Source organism: Lagopus muta, chromosome 26 (assembly GCF_023343835.1).
Source record: "Lagopus muta isolate bLagMut1 chromosome 26, bLagMut1 primary, whole genome shotgun sequence".
Classification (NCBI taxonomy): domain Eukaryota; kingdom Metazoa; phylum Chordata; class Aves; order Galliformes; family Phasianidae; genus Lagopus; species Lagopus muta.
This window is the reverse complement of record NC_064458.1, coordinates 2,417,412-2,436,071: the sequence shown is the minus strand read 5'-3', so window position 1 is coordinate 2,436,071 and position 18,660 is coordinate 2,417,412. Positions and strand designations below refer to the sequence as shown.

The 18,660-nt window shown below is 50.8% G+C and overlaps 1 protein-coding gene across 4 annotated transcripts; it reads right to left on the bottom strand.

The window, feature by feature from the left end:
- Nucleotides 1–935: 935 nt before the first annotated feature.
- MIER2 (MIER family member 2) lies at nt 936–17,468 on the bottom strand. 4 transcript variants are annotated; one of them, XM_048927730.1, is made up of 13 exons: nt 17,385–17,468; nt 13,713–13,800; nt 13,049–13,200; nt 12,186–12,371; nt 11,489–11,609; nt 10,759–10,868; nt 10,021–10,090; nt 8,448–8,599; nt 6,905–6,986; nt 6,708–6,802; nt 5,822–5,925; nt 5,010–5,146; nt 936–4,196 (listed from the first exon to the last, which is right to left on the bottom strand). In XM_048927730.1, exons 1-13 carry the CDS (start codon nt 17,391–17,393, stop codon nt 3,721–3,723), a joined length of 1,782 nt encoding a protein of 593 aa, XP_048783687.1. In that variant the 5' UTR covers nt 17,394–17,468; the 3' UTR covers nt 936–3,720. The 4 variants fall into 4 exon arrangements, with proteins under 4 accessions (XP_048783687.1, XP_048783686.1, XP_048783689.1 ...); XM_048927729.1 differs by having other exon boundaries at nt 937–4,196; nt 5,798–5,925; XM_048927731.1 differs by having other exon boundaries at nt 939–4,196; nt 5,798–5,925; nt 12,186–12,311.
- Nucleotides 17,469–18,660: the final 1,192 nt, after the last annotated feature.

Here is an 18,660-nt window from a genome sequence, read left to right as displayed (position 1 = left end):
GGATCGGTGGAGGACCAAGGACCATAGACATGGGAGGACTGACATGACCCAGGATGGGCATTTTGTGTCACTCTGGGCCTCAGGCAGGGAAAGGCCCTGATTGGGCCTCAGGCAGGGAAAGGCCAGATTGCTGTGCTTGATGGTGGCACTCCTGATCAGTTTTTGAGTAGAAAATAACAAGGATTTTCGCTGTTTTTGTTCAATATTCTCCTTCCTTGATTTTTTTTTCAGTATCCCTTCATCTCTCAATTGCAGCTATGTGTTCCACCTTGGAGGAATTAATCTTTCCTCCCTTCCAACCAACTTTATTCATATTTATACACAATTCCTTTTACCTCTGTGTAGAAAACACACAACAGTGCACTCCCTAATCCACAACACCCCCATTTACATGTGCAGATATATTCCCTCCTTCTGCCTTCACCAACAGCAGCAGCAGAACAACATTTCTACTCAGAGCGCTGTTTTCTTACCTAAAAAAAGAAGAAAAAAAAAAAAAGTGTTTTGTTATTTTGTTAATGGCTTGAGTTATTAAGCACAGCCCTGCTGCCCTCAGGCCTCAGATATTCGCTGCCTTCCACTCAGGATCACGGCGCCACTTCCGCGTTTACGCGCGCATGCGCGTTACCCTGCAGAGGACCGAAGACCATAGATATTGGATGACTGGTTGCGCAGAGCGGTTGAATGCTCTCGCTGCTCTGTGGAGGACCGAAGACCATAGATAGTGGATGACTGGTTGCGCAGAGCGGTTGGAGCAAAGCAAAAGCCCTTTCGCTGTTTGGTGCGCATGCGCAGTGCGAACAGGAGGCCCCATTACCATAGACATGAGAGGACTGGCAGAGTAGAGCGGTTAGAGCAGAGAAACGCCATTTCTGCGTTTCCGTGCGCATGCGCAGTACGACCAGGAGGAGGAACATCTACGCGTTTCGGCTCCCGAGGCTGCGGTTCACCTGAGCAGCACTGAGGGTCTCCTTCCTACTCCGAGCCTTGGGTCTGAGGATGAGTCTGGGTGGGCACGGGGTAGGCTCTCCGGTCAGCCTCCATGCACAGCATGGGGGGGAAATTCACTCCCTGCTGCCCCAGGAGCATCCACAGCCATGCAGGGGCTGTCAGTGCAGGCAGCGCTTCTGCCCTGAGCCCTGCTGGACCCCTGCGCTGCTCATACAGGTCCTGGAGCACAAAGGATGGGGGAAATGTGATCCAGGATGGGCTCTGGCACCTCCGCTGCCACACACAGGGCTACGACTCCTCGGTCTCTCCAAAAACTCCCAATGCACTTTTCCTGCTCGCTTTCAAATTAGGTTTTTAATTAAATAAATAACGGCGAGGGGCCTTCAAGGCAGTATCACTTCACAGTGTAGGGCATGAAGGTGGGAAGGGGGAAGAGTCCAGCACTGGGAGCATCTCCAAGTGAATGTGCTTTGTAAGAAAGAAAAGAAAAGAAAACCCCAACAAAACCAAACCTCCTCCCCCTGTGCCTCCCCTCCCCATCCCGGCCCTTTCCACCCCTCTCCCTTTTAAAGTGATGTGGAAAAATGCGCCGCGCTCTCCTGTTGACACGTTGAAAGACCCCCATGCGAATCTGTAAACAACACTGAATAATATAAATAAGAGACACTTCTGCCTCCTCCAGCCTCCCCTCTGCTCTCATCGGGGCTTGAAACAAACCAAAGAAAAAAAAAAAACAGTTTCAGGAAAAACTAAAAACCTTCTTGGCTGATGGAGAGGAGAAGTCAAGGCCCGGCCCTCCCTGGGAGGGCTGCAGCTGCTCTCTCCCTGCCCCCTCCTCTCCTTCCAGCCAAGGAGTTTTCTTTCTCCCCCAGAAAGGGGGAATCACAGCCTGGGAAGTTCCACTATGGAGCTGGCATTTGGATTTGCTTTCCATTTCCAGCAGCTGGGTGCAGCCAAAGACCTCTGTTTTACCATATGTGGTTCGCAGAGCGATGCCCGGTCACAAGAGCATTGTGTCAGGATCTTGGCACAGCTCAGCGTGGGCTGGGACTGAAACAACCCCCTGCTGGCACAGGGGAACAGGTCTGGGGCTCAGAAGGTGAGAGACGAGGTCTGATCCTAAGCCATCCCTTGAAGCTGTCTGGTGCTCTGTGCTCCCTCCGCAGGAGCGCAGCCTCACCGTACCAGGTAAAACGAGGATCCAGGCTAATAGTTTTAGTCACCTTCCAAACCCACTGGCAGCAGAAGCAACTGCAGGATCACAGCCTTGAAGGCTTCTACCAAAATAAGCAAAAAAATCTTAACCCAAACCCTTTCTCAAACACAGAAAATGTCTGGAGGAAGGGAACATCTGCACCAGAGCCCTGCCTAGCAAGTCAGCAGAGAGAAGATTCCCTTTTCTCCTGCACGGGAGAAGGGAATGAGAACCATTAGTGGATTTAAGCCAGGGACAAACTCTAGAGCTGGCACACATCTGTGACACCAATTGGCCACCACAGCTCTCTGCACAGCAGCCGGCCACCTCCTATCCACCCCATCACCTCCTGAGTGCTAATGGCAGTACAGACATCCCCTTCTCTCCTGTATGAGAGGTTGGGGTGATGTTTCAGAACAGAGGTGGGTGGAAAGGGAAGAAAGGAATGCCATGTGCTCTTCTGCTGGGTCCCGGTGCTGGCATTGGTGCCCTACACTCACTGGGTGCCCCAGGGGCTGAGGTGCACACTGTGTGCTCAAAGTGGCAGTGAGAGGATGGCTGGTGCTGCTGTGGGCAATTTTCTCTGATTCCAGCAGTTACAGGAGCTGAAAGCTGTCACCCCCAGGCTGCATCCATCCCACATTTGGCGTCGCTGCCCCAGGGAGATGCAGGCCAGCGGTGGGGTCAGAGCAGCTGAGAGCTGCCCTGTGCTGGCACCTTCTGCTTCTCCATATTCACCTTCACACTTCTAGCTCCAGCCACTGTCCAAAGCGAGATTCAACTCAGAGATAACCGTTCCCTTCTTCTGCAAAGGAAGGTGGGAAAGGCTTAAGCATGCACCATGCTATCGCAGCGTCCATTTCCAAGCCCTGAAGCTTTGGCCAGAGGACTGGAAGAGTTTGCACCATCTCACCTGCAGCTGGGGGCAGCGTGGGCAGAGGGAAATGCACACTGCAGGAGCTTTGAGAACAGCACTGTGTGCACCAACCACGACCCACAGCTCAGAGCGCAGGGAAGGGGAGGGGGGAGAGTGGCTTCTACTGCAATGCACTACATGTGGGTGAACAGCCAGGACTCCTCACCTTCCTTTGGCATCACCATGCTCACCTCTGCTGGTGAACAGCCCTCCAGCCCAAGCAGACTGTGCTCCATGCTGATTTCCTAAGCTCTCAGACCCTCTGTCCAAGCCCTGAAGTGCCCGTAACACATCCCTGTTTTCAAAACATCTCTTCACTCACTGTCCCATTGGGCCAAAGGGCACTTCCCCTGTACTGAGGGCAGGGATTTTCCCAACAGCCTGGCATTACCTGGGGTAACACATGGTCAACGAAATGGGGGGGTCGTGAGCCTCCCCCCCTCACTCAAGCCAGCCACCAGCTTTGCATGACTGTGTCAGAACACGCTGGAGAAGAAATGTGTTTGGTTTCACTGTAGCCTTGGATCAAGGAGGATGGAAAGACGGATTCTGACCAAGAGCTCCAAACTGTCCCTACAGAACAGTGGAAGTTCCAGGATTTGACTCAGTCAGGTCCAAGTCCTTGCTGGGTCCGTGACAGGTTTGTGACTGAAGATTCTCACTGTGACAAAGGCTCTGACCGAGCCACAGGTGCTGAGCAGGCCTGATGAGCAGTCAGGAAACTATTTACATCTCCGATGCCAATGAGGCCAAAATCTGTGACCGATAAGGACACTTGAGCAGGGGCCACCGCTGCCTCTGGGTCTCTGCCCAAATCCACAGGGCCAGCAATTAAAGGCAAACCCTCATTAATGTCTGCAGGGAGAGTGAAGTCCATGGTTATCGTCTCACCAGAGCTTTGTAATGTTTCCTGCTTCTCTGCCAGTCCTGGTCCTGCTGGTGGCAAAGCAAAGAGCCCCGTGTCCGAGGGGGTGACAGCATGCCGTGTGCAGGAAGCAGAGATGGTGCCTGAGGAGGTTTCTTCTGCAGGGTCGAAGGAACAATTTGTCTCTGAAGGAGTACTGCACTCGTAGCCCTGTCCCGATTCACTCATGCTGCCCAGGCTGCAGGCTGTGCTCTCCACGCTCAGGGGCTCTGCAGGCAGCAAAGGAGGGAAATGTAAGGGAGACGGACAGAGAGGGAGGGAGGAAGGGGAGGAAAGCAGTGAAATAAAAGCATTTCACTTTGGAGTCCATAACGTACGAAAACCAGAATCCAGTTCAAATCCCACCTGTCCAGAACAGTTCTTGTTTGATGGCAGAAATGTTTCTTTATCATAGCAAGCACAAATCCTGCCAGCATCTACTAAAGAAAGGCAGGCAGCAGGTAAGGGGGCATTGGTGTTTCTATAGAAATTAAAAGGAAATCTCAGGCTCTCCAATATAAACCCCATCCTAAACTCCAGCCCCTCCAGCAGCTGGCAGGTGCCACCACGAAGCCCTTCTTGGTGGTAGGACAGAGAGAGGGAGTGAACCCAATTCAGTCTGAGTCTTCTCACAGCTCTGAGAGCAGTTCACAGGTACAGACTGACTTCTGGTGCTTCAAATCAGCCTCTGGAGAACACACCTATGCACATTAACTAAATCAGGAGCATTGGAAACAACTCTCTACTGCAGGTGCCCAAAGTCAGAGCATTCTCTTGCTTTGGGAATGCCACGGGCCATTCTTCTGCATGTGAAGCAGGGCCAACTGTAAGTCAACTCCAGAAAAGTCAGTGCTCATCACTGCAGAGAAAGCCAAGTCTCCTTTTACATGCACCATACTCTGTGAGCACACTGACACGATCCAGGGAAAAGAGCAACTGCTGGATAATGGCAAAAGGAGAAAGGCGAAAGGGGGGTCCAGCTGCTGAGTGATGGAGAGGAGGATAACTCCTCTCCCGTGGTAAACAGAAGGGAAGGAAGTTACCTGTGCTCTCAATTGCTAGCTGGTCTTGGCCAAAGTGAGAGTCCAGGCAGCTGGTGGCAGAGGGAATGGGAGGGGAGCTCCGAGAACGGCTGGCGTTTTCCACCTCACCCCCATCCAAATCATTGTCAGTGTAATCCCTGCAGGGAAAGGCAGACAGCACTGTGACCACCCACAAACCAGAGAGATGTAGGCAAGGAAGACTCGGATCCAAACCCACCAACAAACAAAGCAACAGGGCTGCAGGGGGCTCACAAAAAGGAACATCCATCGCTTCTCGGTCTGCAGAACCCAGTTCAGGTTCTGGCACGGAGGCGATCGCAGTTAAGTCTTAAATATTTTCATTTGACCTTTTAAAGCATTTCAGCTTCAAGCTTTTAGAAGAGCATTTGCTGTAATTTACGTAGATTGCAATTTGCCTCAAAGGGGAGCGTCTGGGAAATAAATTAATTCACCTCCAAAACACATCAGAAACTGAGTGCATGGAAAAATCCTATTCCTGATATTTCATCCATCTTGAGATTAGCCCTGAGCCCCCGATCCTAACCTCTGTCATCAATGCATTTATATGAAAAAGAAAGCAGTATTTTCTGGCCTAAGTCAGTCCAGATCCAAGCACGTATTTGCTTAACCATCCCTACCCACACCAATGGTGGCTTAACTTCTGAGAACTACGTGCTCCCACCCCAAAAAACCTTCCAGAGCAGACAGCACAGCCTTTACAGTGGAGGTGCTTTGCAGCAGGGATCTTCACAATATTACTAATTTTAGTGTGAGAATATTCCACGCACGTGGCTCCAGGGTGGAGGACGTACTTCTTCCTTCCTAAACGAGTCTGCTGAGTGAAGTAGTCGTAGCGTTCTGACTTCTTCCACATGTAATAATACTCCACACATTCTCCCACTGACCGAGTACGGACCTGAGGAGGAACAGCACAGTCAGCACCCAGCTGTGTGTGTCACAGAGCAAGGGCTGCTCACCCGTTTTTATCAGCACAGAAAGTCAAGTGCGTGGCGGTGATGTGATTGCTACGGACACATCTACACTGCAGAACAGAAGCAGATACTGAGATTTCCAAGGTGGTAATCAGCCAGAGAAGGAATTCCCCATGGTGCAGAATTGTTCTTGCAGACCCCAGTGTGGGCTCACACACAGTACATTCATGCAGGACTTTCCTGCACCTCCATAGCACACTTAACATCAAGAGAGCAAACCTGCATCCATTTTCGCTGGCCAGAGTCAACATGCCCACAATGAATCAGCTGCAGAACTGGACTCTCTGGTTCTGCCAACTCCCAGCACAGCAGCATATGTCCTGGGGCCCAGTTCTCCCTACAACAGCATCTTTCATTCTAGAGGACCCCAGGGGACTTTACAAAACATCCACATGCTCAACTCACTCATTCACAGAAGGTACTGCAAGGGCTGAGAGTTTGGAAAGAACTTTTTGAGACTTCCAGAAAGGGCTAATCAGTAATTAACTGACATCACTCATGCAGGCCAGTGTTGTTTGTGACTTCTCCCACCTGGAAAATAAGGCAGAGCAGGGCAGTGAACAGCCCATCACCTGCTAGCATGAGTCAACACAAAGCCCGGGGTTGGAACTCAGCAGTTCTGCACTTCCTGCATTAGCCAAGGCTCCAAATACACCTCTGTCTCATTCCCTCTGTCTTAGTGGGATGCAGGGCTGAACATTCTTACCTTGTTTGCCTGGATAAGATGGAAGTTTTTCCCATGGACCCTGAAGCCGTGTTCAAAGTTTCTACATTCTTCTTCACTCCACGCACAAAGCTCATCTAGAGGGAAAAAAAAGAGAGAAATGGGGGAAAACGTACAGAATCCAGGAAGAATTCTGTGCACCTGGATTTTGGGGTAGAACCCAGACAGGGGGTTCTCACCTCTGATAACCTTCACGTTGAACCGTAACCTCCGCAATGCCTCTTCTGCATTGAAGTTGCATTTCACCAGCTCGTACAAAGCCTAGGACACAAAAGAAAGTGGCTGACGGCTTGTAGGAGAGAAACAGACCAGAAGCAGAGCTCCTCCCGACTCACATCTGCCTTCTAACACTTGGCCAGCCTCATACTTGGCCTTCTAACACTTCTAACAGCCTCAACTTGGCCACCAGCCTGCGTTATGCTATTTCTCATTTGCACAGCACTGGATTACAAACCCTAGGGTGGAGAAGATGCAATTCTACCAGCAGCTGTAGAGATTTCTGGTGTGCTTCTGTATTTCTACAGATACTGGGCTTGCTGTGAGAATCCAGCCTGGCTAGCTCACGGGAAACACAACTGCTCTGAAGTTTCTCCAGAAGTTTCACCTTCTGCTGGCTTAAAAGCAAAGGACACAGAATGCACAGAGGGCAGATCCAAAATGATGATCATGCCTGAGGGCAGGGAGGCCCTGCAGAGGGATCTAGATAAGCTGGATCGCTGGGCCGAGGTGAATGGGATGAGGTTTAACAAGGCCAAGTGTCGGGTGCTGCACTTTGGCCACAACAACCCCATGCAGCGTTACAGGCTTGGGGATGAGTGGTTGGATGATTGTGAAGAGGAAAGGGACCTGGGGGTGTTGGTTGATGCTTGGCTGAACATGAGCCAACAGTGTGCCCAGGTGGCCAAGAGGGCCAACGGCATCCTGGCCTGCATTAGGAACGGTGTGGCCAGCAGGAGCAGGGAGGTGAGCATCCCCCTGTACTCAGCACTGGTGAGGCTGCACCTCGAGTGCTGTGTTCAGTTTTGGGCCCCTCACTACAAGAAAGACATTGAGGCCCTGGAACGTGTGCAGAGAAGGGCAACGAAGCTGGTGAGGGGGCTGGAGCACAGGGCTGATGAGGAGCGGCTGAGGGAGCTGGGATTGTTCAGTGTGGAGAAGAGGAGCTCAGGGGAGACCTCATTGCTCTCTATGACTGCCTGAAGGGAGGCTGTGGTGCAAAAGGGTCTGGCCTCTTCTCCCAGGCAAACAGTAGGACCCGAGGAAATGGCCAGAAGTTGTACCAGAGGAGGTTTAGGTTGGATATTAGGAGAAACTTTTTCTCTCAAAGGGTGGTCAGGCACTGGAATGGCTGCCCAGGGAGGTGGTGGAGTCGCCGTCCCTGGCAGTGTTCAAGAGATGAGGATCTATGAGAGATGATTTAGTAGCTTGTGGTACTGATAGGAAAGGGAGGTTGGTTGGACTGGATGATCTTGCAGGTCGTTTCCAACCTTGTGATTCTGTGTGTGTGTATGCTGCAAGCTCTGCCTCAGAGGTTTTGCAAGGGCAGGATGAAGAGCCTCCAAAGAGCATCTGAGGGGCAGTCTCACTTATCTAGGAAGCAGGAGGAGAGGATCGCAGGAGGGAGGCCCCATCCTCTTGTAAGTGATCAGGATCTCTGAAGGAATGTTTGCACCATTATGACAGAATTTTACCTTAACAGTATCTCTGGCTACCAGGGTTTACCTGTTCGTTGTCTTTCACCATCTCTCCTTCTGGCAGGCTGCTGCTAGACAGCTCGTCCCACCGCCGCTTCACGGCACGGTACAGGAACTCTTCAACCTCTCTTTCAGGTAGGATGTTTGGGTCCCAAAGCAGCTGATCTTCATTTTCATAGGCTAAAAGAAAAAGCACTGAAATAAGCTCAGAGAATCCCACTGCTTTTGAGAAACAATCAGCATGGATCTACACTGCAGAGATAGAAGGAGAAAGAAAACCTTTGTTTGGACGCCAAGCTGGCACCAGAGATGGCAGCCATCTGTGTGAAGGCACTGCACCTTTCCCTCCTGATTTTGGAGGCAGATGAGCTTAATACTGCTTATACCTCTTTTAGAGCCCCAAGCAGAGGCTTGACTCGTTTCCACTTCTTCACAAGGGTTGGCTGGTGAGTTTTGTTGTTACCATGTTCTCTGCTGCTTTGATTCATTAATCTTAGCAACTCAAAAACTGTAGGTTGTAAGGTGTCTTTTCCCACATGCAGGAAACATAAGAATGAGGAAGAAAAGGCAGCTTTCAGCTACAAGTCTGGCCTGGGCTCAAGACTCTCTTCATCCTAGAAACAAAACTAAGCAGCTGCAAAGCTGTGCTAGCTTGTAATGCTCCTCCATGAGCTGCTCCAACCACATAAAATAGCAGCAGCACAAAGCATCGCTCTGTGCTTACGGCTCCTTTTAGGTTTCAAGGCTCTGAGTCCATGAGAGCAGGGCACAAAGCAATGTGTTTAAGTAAAATAAACAGCACGGAGGAAAGCAAAAAGGGATTCTGCAATAAAAATAACCAGAAATACAGTGATTTCATTTTCTGTTCAGATAACAACCATTAGCTTCATGTTTCACCTGTTCACTTCTTTCTAGAGGCAAAGGAACCTTCCTGCCACATGAAGTCAGGTCAGAGGAAGCCCTGACAGGGCATAAAAAAGATCCCTGTGTGGATCTACTGTCAGTTTCCTCTCATTTCATGCTGATGCAAACATACACACTGCATGAAACGTACTAAACCTGTGATCTTTGGCACAAAAGGCTCAGAGCACTTTTTTTCTCCCCTTTAACGAAGTTCCTTCCAGTCTGCTGGGTGAAAAGAACCAGTGAGGAAGTGAGTCATTTCTAAAAGAGGTGCTTTTCTGTTAACTATCTTCCTCAGAACCTCCACATGCTGCTGCTAGCAATGCACTCGTTACGAGATAATCTGCATGTCTGCACAACTAATTAGGAACTGTCAGCTCCAGGTGTATCGACTGGAAGTAACTCTTGCTACTTCAGGAAGATGCCAGGGAAGAAGACATCACAGCATCTTGCTTTGGCTACAGATGAGCTCCCCTCCTCCTAACCTGCCATGCCAAGCCAGTTTTCATGGAGCTTCTGCAGTTCTATGACCAGCCAAATGCAAGCAAACTAGTTTAAAGCTAGCTGTAAATTTTGATGTCGATACTGAGAGATGCCAAGCTGAGAGATACAAAATAGATTTAGTGATCCAGAGCCCATCAGATCCCCAGGACAGCAACCCTACACCCAAATAAGACACAGCAAGGAAGCTGCCTTACCTTTCTCACTGTGCCTGTTTAAGTGCAGGATGGGAACGGTGGCTTGGAACTGAGGTCCAATGCTGATGTCCTGAAATACCATCACAGAGAGTTGGGTAAATGGAACAGGCTGCATGTTTGCTTCAGTAAATAAACAGGCACAGAGTTTACTTCATTATTTAAGGACTGTGACACCACGAGGCCAGGCTACAGCTGCAGTCCCCAGTGTCACTGTTACTTCTAGGGAACTCTGATACTTTATAAGGTAGCTAGAAAGATTTATAACTAGGCAGAGCAAACTTCAGTGTAGCAAACTACACTGTTCTGATGTTGGATATACAGCAAACAGCTGAGGATGGACAGAAAAGATGTGCTAAAGGCCTCCTGCAACCTTCATAACCAGGATGAATTTGGAGTCTGCTCCTCCCTTTGATAAGTTGGTTCCCCTCCAGTAAAGCCCACTGGGAATACTGCCCAGCAATTCCCTTTGGTAGGGCTCCAGAGTGCCCTTTTGACTTACCAAGGCACAACAGCACTTTGCATACGTGAAGCAGAAAACTGATAAGAGATTCTGAGATCACATTAAAGAAACACTTCCCATCCATGGATGCCACTTCCACAAAACACAAGGCACCAAGCACAAGAGAGTTAAAGCAAGAACACTTGCTTGAGGAATATCACAGTGCTTTTGTGTCATGTTTTCCTCAGGCTCTGGGACACTGCCTCAGCTCCCCTTCTGGATGTGCTTCAACCATTTACCTTCTTACACTCGCTAGATGGCATGGAATCCTCCTCTGATTCCTCAGCCATGGAGGAAGCACATGGAGATGAACAGGGCTCTTTGTCTTCATCAGCAAGGAAGTTGTTTGCTTTGTGGAGAAGGGAAAGATTTGTTGTTATGAAACGATTTATTCCTATTGCTCCCTCTCCTTCCCTTTATTTTCTGTCTTAAAGTCGCTTTCAGAGTGGCCCTCAGTGACAACTTCCCCACACTTCCACTCCTCCCTTTTAAACAAAAGAATGTTCAGTTGCCATATGGGTGATGCCAACCAAGCCTTCATTTCGGGAGGCAGCAGCAGGAATAAGATCACTTCACACTGAGTCTCTCACGCACTTCAGCTTCATGCCTGATATTTAACTGCCACAATACATCAGGCCACTATTGCTACTGAATTTATTCACTTGTAGAGATGTCAGACCCAGCACTGATCTTACAGACTGTAATTGCAACAGGTAGCAAAACATTTCTCACTTTCTCACTGTTATGAGTTATAAACACAGCTCTCTGATCCCAAGGGTCCACCCAAACTCACGTCCAACTGATGCTGGGTGACCCCACCAGCACACAGGTTTATTCACAGCCCCCAGAAGGAACATGGGGAAATTTATGTCAGGGAATTTAGGGACAAAGTAAAGAAATACATCCCTGCTTTACCCTGCAGATCACATCTAAGTACAAAACAATTATTTAGAAATCAGCAACACGTACAGCCAGGCTGGTTTGGGAATAGGTCTGATGCATCGTGGGATGTGACCGATGGAGTCAGATCATCTGCTGAAGACTGTGTCTCCTCTTCCTCCCCTGAAAGCAAATCCTTGGCTATTTGTTCCTTTTAACAACAACAAGAAAGTGAAAAACAGTTTAGATTAAAAAAAAGAATTACATGAAAGCAGGAAGGGGGGTGGGGAGCAAGGTGTAAAGGAAAGCACTTCTGCCCCAGAGTGGCTGCATCCACAGCTCTCCTCACCCTCCCACAGCTTCAAAGACTGATTCTCCCTCCTGCTCCCCATCACCCCTCGATTATTCACCCTTGAAGCACTCCTCTAAGTGTTCAGAGGAGAGTGGGCTCCTATGGAAGCCAGAGATAGGTTAGCTAGCACTGAAGGTAGATCCAAACCTTCCCTGTCCATTCGCAGACTCACCTTACGAGCCAAGAACTGTTAACAAAGTTCCACACAGAGTTGTGACACTGTCCTTTTTCAAAGCTCTCCTTCCTCCAGCCTCCTCCATTCACATTTCTGCACCTGGTGTTTTTCACTGGGGCACCAGAACCAGGCAGATCCCTTCCCTTAGCATCACCCAAACTCCCTTTGAAAAGAGCCACCAGACCCATGGAGCCCTAAGGCAGCACAGCAAGCTGCAGTGCAGCCCAGCAGCACACACCCAAGCTGACAGCTGCTCTTACCTTATCCAGGGTCATATCAGGGAGATTTGGAGGGATGTCATTGCTCTCGCTGTCCTGCTCTGAAATGGGATCGGATGCCTCATAGCCATAAAGTGCAAGCAGCTCCTCAAATGGCATTTCACTGCTCTGAGCGAGAGGAGGACAAAGCTTCATCAGGCATGGAACAATCACCGAGAACAACAGCAGCTGCAGTGAACACAGAGATATGCAGAGGCAGTCATGGCAGCTCTGCTCTTCTGGGGGCTCTGAGTGCCTTGGGTAATTGCAGCACAATGAATGGGGGCATGGTCTTCCACCACAACCTGTTTTTCTCAAAGGTAAGGACAAGGCAGGAAATTTCACCCCCAAAACAACACAGTCGAAGTATTTTAGAAATACATTTATACTAGATTTCATGCTGGTGAAAAGATGCCAAACAGTAGAACTGTAGTGATAGAAGAGATGGAGCAAATCCCTGCACTGCTCTTGGGCCAGACCTGAAGAGCAAGAGCACGCTTTGTGTTCCACTGAGGCCCCCACGGGGATCATCCACCAGAGAACCACATCATCTGTTCTCTGTGGCTCCTCTCCACCATGGAATGGATGCTGCACGTGCAGCCAACAGCTGATGGCTCCTTGATAACGTGTGTGAAGGAACAGCAGTCAGTGGATACCTGGCAGACCATCACGTACTGCTGCCAGCTGCTGAAAGACCAACTCCTTGCTATCCAAATTCAGATGTAAGACCTATTGGTGGGTGGACTTAAACACAGCACAGAGCAAGCAAAACAGTTTCCCACAAGGATCTTTGGTGCTAGTACTGTCAAAGAAAAACAAGAAAATCCATCAGGTAATTTCCCCTTCCCCTCCCTTGCTGCCTTTACCTGAGAGGCACTGAAACTCTTCTCCAGCTCTTCTAAAGACTTCTGTTTCTCCTGAGCATCATCTTCTTCTTCCCTTTCTTCCCGTACGCCGTAGTTCTGCGAAAGGATCTCTGCTAGGTTCAGTCGGTGATCAGCTGAGCCCATTGACACAACTGCAGGGATTAAAACAAGTTGGACACCAGCACCACCCTGAACCCAACCTTCTGATGCAACAAAACCTGACACGACCCTTTCTTGTGTGCATGTGCAGCCACAATAAGCCAGGAAGAGATGAGGCAGAAAAGAGTGAGAAAGAATGGAAGCAACTGAACAAAGTCCTTCTGTGAGCACTACAAGCCTGGCTCCCTAAACATTCACATCCCATGACTGTTTCCCAAGTATTTATGCTCCTCTCTTAGCTGGATTCTCTGATGTCATTCATCTGAATGCACACTGCAGCTTTTCCTTCATTGGAGGCATTTTCAGGATAGCATTGGGAAAACAGCAAACAGACATTTGTAGGAGCTTTGGCATCATTCAGACTTATCCATCAAATGTCATCCGAATCAACCAATGGGTTCCAAAGATGTTGGAAGGAGAAAGGGAGGAAACAGACAGACTGACCCCAGGAGCACGGATTCCTCTGGAAATCAGACCAACAAACAGAAGGACAAAGCATGGCTACCTGCTGCGCTCTGAAGGCTGGGCTCTCCAGGACAAAGGCTGTGGGCTGGGTATGGTACCACCCTGGGGCTCTGCCTGCCCACCGAGGCCTTGAAGGAAAGAGAAAAGCATGGCTGAGACATCTCTTAAGAACATAACACACCTCTTAAGCCCACCAGTAAATGCAATCAGTTTCATTTCAAAGCAGAAATTAATAAAATCCACACAGGGTAGCACTGGAAATCGTGCTGTGCAAGAAGAACTCTTGTTAGGTGCATGGAGCAGCTCTCCCAGGGCTCTGCTCTTTGGGTTCTGCACCTTCCCCTCAGTCTCTAAGTGCATGTGGTGGAGTTTCCACCTTACCTTCAGAGCTCTGCTAATTATTTATCCTTTCATCAGCTCCAGACCTCAGCTCTTTATGGTTCACACGCTCACTTAAATGAAGGATTTTAACCCCAGATACACACATCACGCTGTGTTGGAACACAGCACTTCCAGGACCTGAGCCACTCTTTGGAGACGCAATCAGACACGGCCATCCACCACCACGTCAGCTTCTCCCTAAGGCCTCACCACATTCAGGAGACTCAGAGGGGCCAGGCAAGAAATTCAGAGCTGGGTAAGCAGGAAAGGAGCCTGGGAGGTGTGAAAGTAGCAGAGGTGAGGTAGGAAGAGGTGAGGCAGGTGGATGGTGAGAACAGGATCCTGCCTTTTGGCATTCAGTGCGTGGTAAGAAGTTCAGGCAGCGATGTGGGGCTGAGGCCTGAAAAGCAAAGCAGAACAACTGCAGCTCCCTGGGCTGAGGGACGTGGAAATGCTGTTCATCAAGTTCAGCCCAGGTTGGGAGCAAGCAGGTCATTAAGTGATGCCTCTGAGCTGAGTGAGAGCATCTGATGGCAGAAGGAAGTCGGAGCATCAGTGCAGCACAGTCATTGCTGACATCTCGTTGTGATCCTCTTTGTGAGCCAGGGCATCTTAGGGTGCTTCAGTGCAAGGCTCTAAAAGCTTAAAAAACACAGGTTCCTATCAAAACTGATCCTCAAAAAGGAACTATGCACCAAAACAGCCACTCCAGGCTTTGGTTTAGAAGGCAGCAGATGTTCCCATCAAGACAAAGACCAAGAAGGAGGGAAGGCAAGGATGTGTGAAGCAGCCATGGAACTCCTGTTCCTTCCCCTGCCCAGAGCAGTGAAACGAGGATGCCTCAGTCCCAGCTGAGGTGCACAGCATGCTGCAATCCGTCATCCCTGGGGCCTGAGCTTTAGCAACAGGGTCACCCCACTGCAGACCATTCTGGCTGCAGGCAGAGCACACAGAGAAGAAAAGAGAGGAGGAATCTGTGGGCTAATGGAAGGAAAGAGTTCAGCCAACCTCCATTTTGAGAGCAGTCGTGCTGGGAAAGGGATTCATAACACAGGAAAGTTCAATGTCTCTTTGTTGGTCCTTGCCAGAATGGGACTGAGCACAAAAACCCTCTTGGATAAATCCATCCAAACAAATAATCCCAGTCTGGTAAGGATGAGAAGGGTGTGGGCTTCACTCCTTTTTGCCTCGAGTGATGTGCAGAGCTCCCTGTCCTGAGATAATGATCCATATATTGACTGTGCCTCCTTCACATGGGGATCAATGCGGAGCTGCACGCAAAGGATTCTGAAAACGAAGCCTGAAAGCAGCAGCAGCCGCTTTGTCAAGCAGGGCTGGCTTGAAAAGGTGTCAGAACACTTCAGGGATGATGAGCTCTCGGATTAAAGATCAGATGCTACAATAAAGAGTAACAGTCAATATGGCAGGATGACAACCCAGTAACTAAGCAATGGTTAATGTCCACAAAGCACTAAGGCAGCATTAGGGAGAGTGGGAACTGCTGTAAGATGGAGGTCACCATGAAACGATTGGCATTGCTGTGTTTGGCTTGAGAAAAGAAGAAAAACTGAACAACCCTTCAAATTATTAGGAATTAGGGGAACAGACAAGCGAGAGGAATAAGAGGGAAAAGAGGGTCTGGCTTAAATAGGTGAATAATGACAGAAAGAATATTCCTGATGCCACGTGATGGGTGGTTATTCCATGTGAAGGCGAGGAGCTGCAGTCTGACACTTCAGATGCAACCATCAGGCAGGAGGAAGGAAACACAACAGCATTACGTGCATTGGAAAGAGAGCAGGAACACCAAGGCATCATCAGATGCCCCCAGATCAAGAGTGGTGTCATCTACTGCTGATGGCAGCTCCGTCCCCATGGGAGACAACAGCAGTGATCTCCATTCACCTCTACAGTGAACCACGAGGTTGGAAAATGGCTCCTCCATCCATCGGTCACTTGGGAAAGGAAAAGGTATTCCCAGCAGCAGTTGCCCTTCCATTACTCTCTGCTTCTCAGGCATAATCACAGAATCACTGAATGACTTGGGTTGGAAAGGACCTCAAAGATCATCCAGTTGCAACCCCCTGCCTCTCCCAAAAGTCACACAGACGTTGACCCGTTATCCAATCTCTTCTTCGTATTTTTAGATGTTTCCTGCACTCCATTCTGCATTCTGGACTCAAGTTTTTGAGCACATCAGACCAATCAAGAGTTGTGTCTTACACAAAGGAAGGGCACAGCCAAAGCCGTTCTCCATTGCAGCGCTGACTGCGATTGTCCAGAGAAGGAAAGTCTCTCAAGCTGAAGCAACTCTTACAAGAAAGTGAGGAAAAAGAGAGAAAACTTCTCCTTCTAACATCACTATTTTAATAACTGATTTCCTGAGCTAGTTTGACACGTATTTTGAACTCTATGAGAGTCAACTTGGATTTGCTTTCTACAAACCCCAGTGGTAGCTAGAGGAAAGCGGTGTGGATGGGAACACATTTGTGCTGTATCCTACGCAGCTGAAGGAGCAAAACATTCACAAAGGCCACATCCTGCACTGCCCACATCTCTTGTTCTGGTGATGCCATACGGGACACCCGTGCTCCAACCTCATCAGCGTGGCCCTGTGCTGTCCCAAAGGCAAAGGGATTCGTTGGTCAACCTCACACCAAAGCAACAGCATAAAGAAGAACGCAGCACTGATGCTCCAGAGGCCAAAATGAAGATGGTGCTGTTCTGGGCGGGACAGGCAGAGGAGTGCTGTGATGTCCCAACGGTGAAATCTGCTGCTCTGATAGAAGCTGTTGTCCCACGATGAACAGCAGCCAACGCAGTGCTCCCAGTGCAGAGCTCCCAGTGCTCCCATCAATCCCACGTGCCTCCATCACCACGAGGCCCGGCAGTGTTTGGGAAGCGCCAGGAGATGTCAGAGCAATGCAGGGCGATGGGTCCAGCAGCAGCACCAGTAGAAGCCAAGGGGTCCCAGCCCAGCACCCCCACGGGACAACCCCCCTCCCAGTGCTCCTTCCCACGGTTCTGCCTCCAAATCCCCCCGGGGATCCCATCAGATCAAACTCCCGCACAGCCCCGCTCCGCTCCGTGCCCGCTCTCGGCTCCAGGCCCAGCCCCGCTGCTTCCAGAGCCCCTCCGTCACTCAGGCCCTCGCCCCCCACACAACCGGGCCCAAGGCCCGGCAGCTCCCGGCTCGGAGCCGGCCCCGCTCCTCGGAACCCATCCACGGACACTGCATCCCGCAGGGATCCAACCCGGCCCAAAAGCGATGCGGAAGACGCGGCCCCATCCCGGCTCCGGCCCGGCGCGACCCCACCGGCTCCGCACTCACCTCCGCCATGGCCGGGCGCGAGCGGCGGCGGAGGTTGGTGGGGGGAGGGGGGAAGGGGGGAGAGCGGGACCCGGATGTGGCGGCGGCCGCTGATTGGCTGCGGTGCCACGAGGGCGGGGGGAGCGGCGGAGGCGCGGCGGGGTCAGAGGTCAGAGGTCAGGGGGCGGGGCTAAGCGGAGCGCGGGCTGAGTCCGGCCCCGGTGCATCGCGGATCCCATTCGGAGTGCAGGGCCCGAATCCGGAGAGCCGCGGGGAGCTCGGAGCCCCGGCAGGCCGGAGCGGGCGGAATCTGAGCCTCAATCACAGCGCTGTGATAAAGGCGGGGCCGGGTCTGAGGCCCGGCCGATACCGGGGGGTCGGTTCTGCTTTGGGCTCCGTTTCGGAGCTCCAAACCCACAGAGAAGCGGCTCCAGGTTGCCGTGCGAGTCCAGGTTCACTCTGACGCCTCCTTCCCTTCAGCCTGGAGGAGGCAGAGCTGCAGTGCCCCAAAAGTTTGGAAATAAGGACTGATTGCAGCAAATCCCTTTTAGCTCTCCGTAGCCGGTGGTGCTCAGGGCTGTGATTTAGCACTGGGTGGTTGGGGTAGGATGGTTTGGTTGAGGTTGGGCTCAATGATCTTGAAGGTCTTTTCCAACCTGAGCAGTTCCGCAGTTCTGTGATTGCCCATCTCTGCTCTGTTGTGCAGTGCTGTGCCAGAAGCACGGTTTTCCAGTGACCTGGATCTGCGTCCATGCCAGCTTCCAGCTCTCTGCTTTAATGACTGCTGTGACAGCTGCCAGGCTGTGCCTCTCCCAGTGTCTGTGCCCAAACTGTTACACTGTGTCATCAGAATCAGCACAGAATTCGCCACTATCGTTCAGCCACCTGATGCAGTATCGTCCTTGGAAGATGTTGGGGTGGGCAATGGCAGCTGCTTGGCCTCTACAAAGCCCAAGTATTAGGGAAATGAGGTATCTAAATACGTACATTGACATGTGTGTATCTGACAGCCCAGCAGAGGGTAGGAGGTGGGTGAAGGCAGTGGGGGAGAAGGGATCTGTCCCCCTCACAACCCCTCCCCCTGCTCTGCCCATCCATCTTGCAGGACTGAAACCCAATGGCATCTCTTTGCTCAGAGGATAGCACAGCCCTGGGGTGCTCTGGGAGTGGAGGTGGAGCAATACAAGCCCTGGGCTGGGGGCTGCAGGATGCCCCACACTTCTCCTGGTACCCCGTCTGTCTGTCTGCCTTGGAACTGTGAAGACAGACACACAGCAGAGGGATGGGGGGGCCGTAG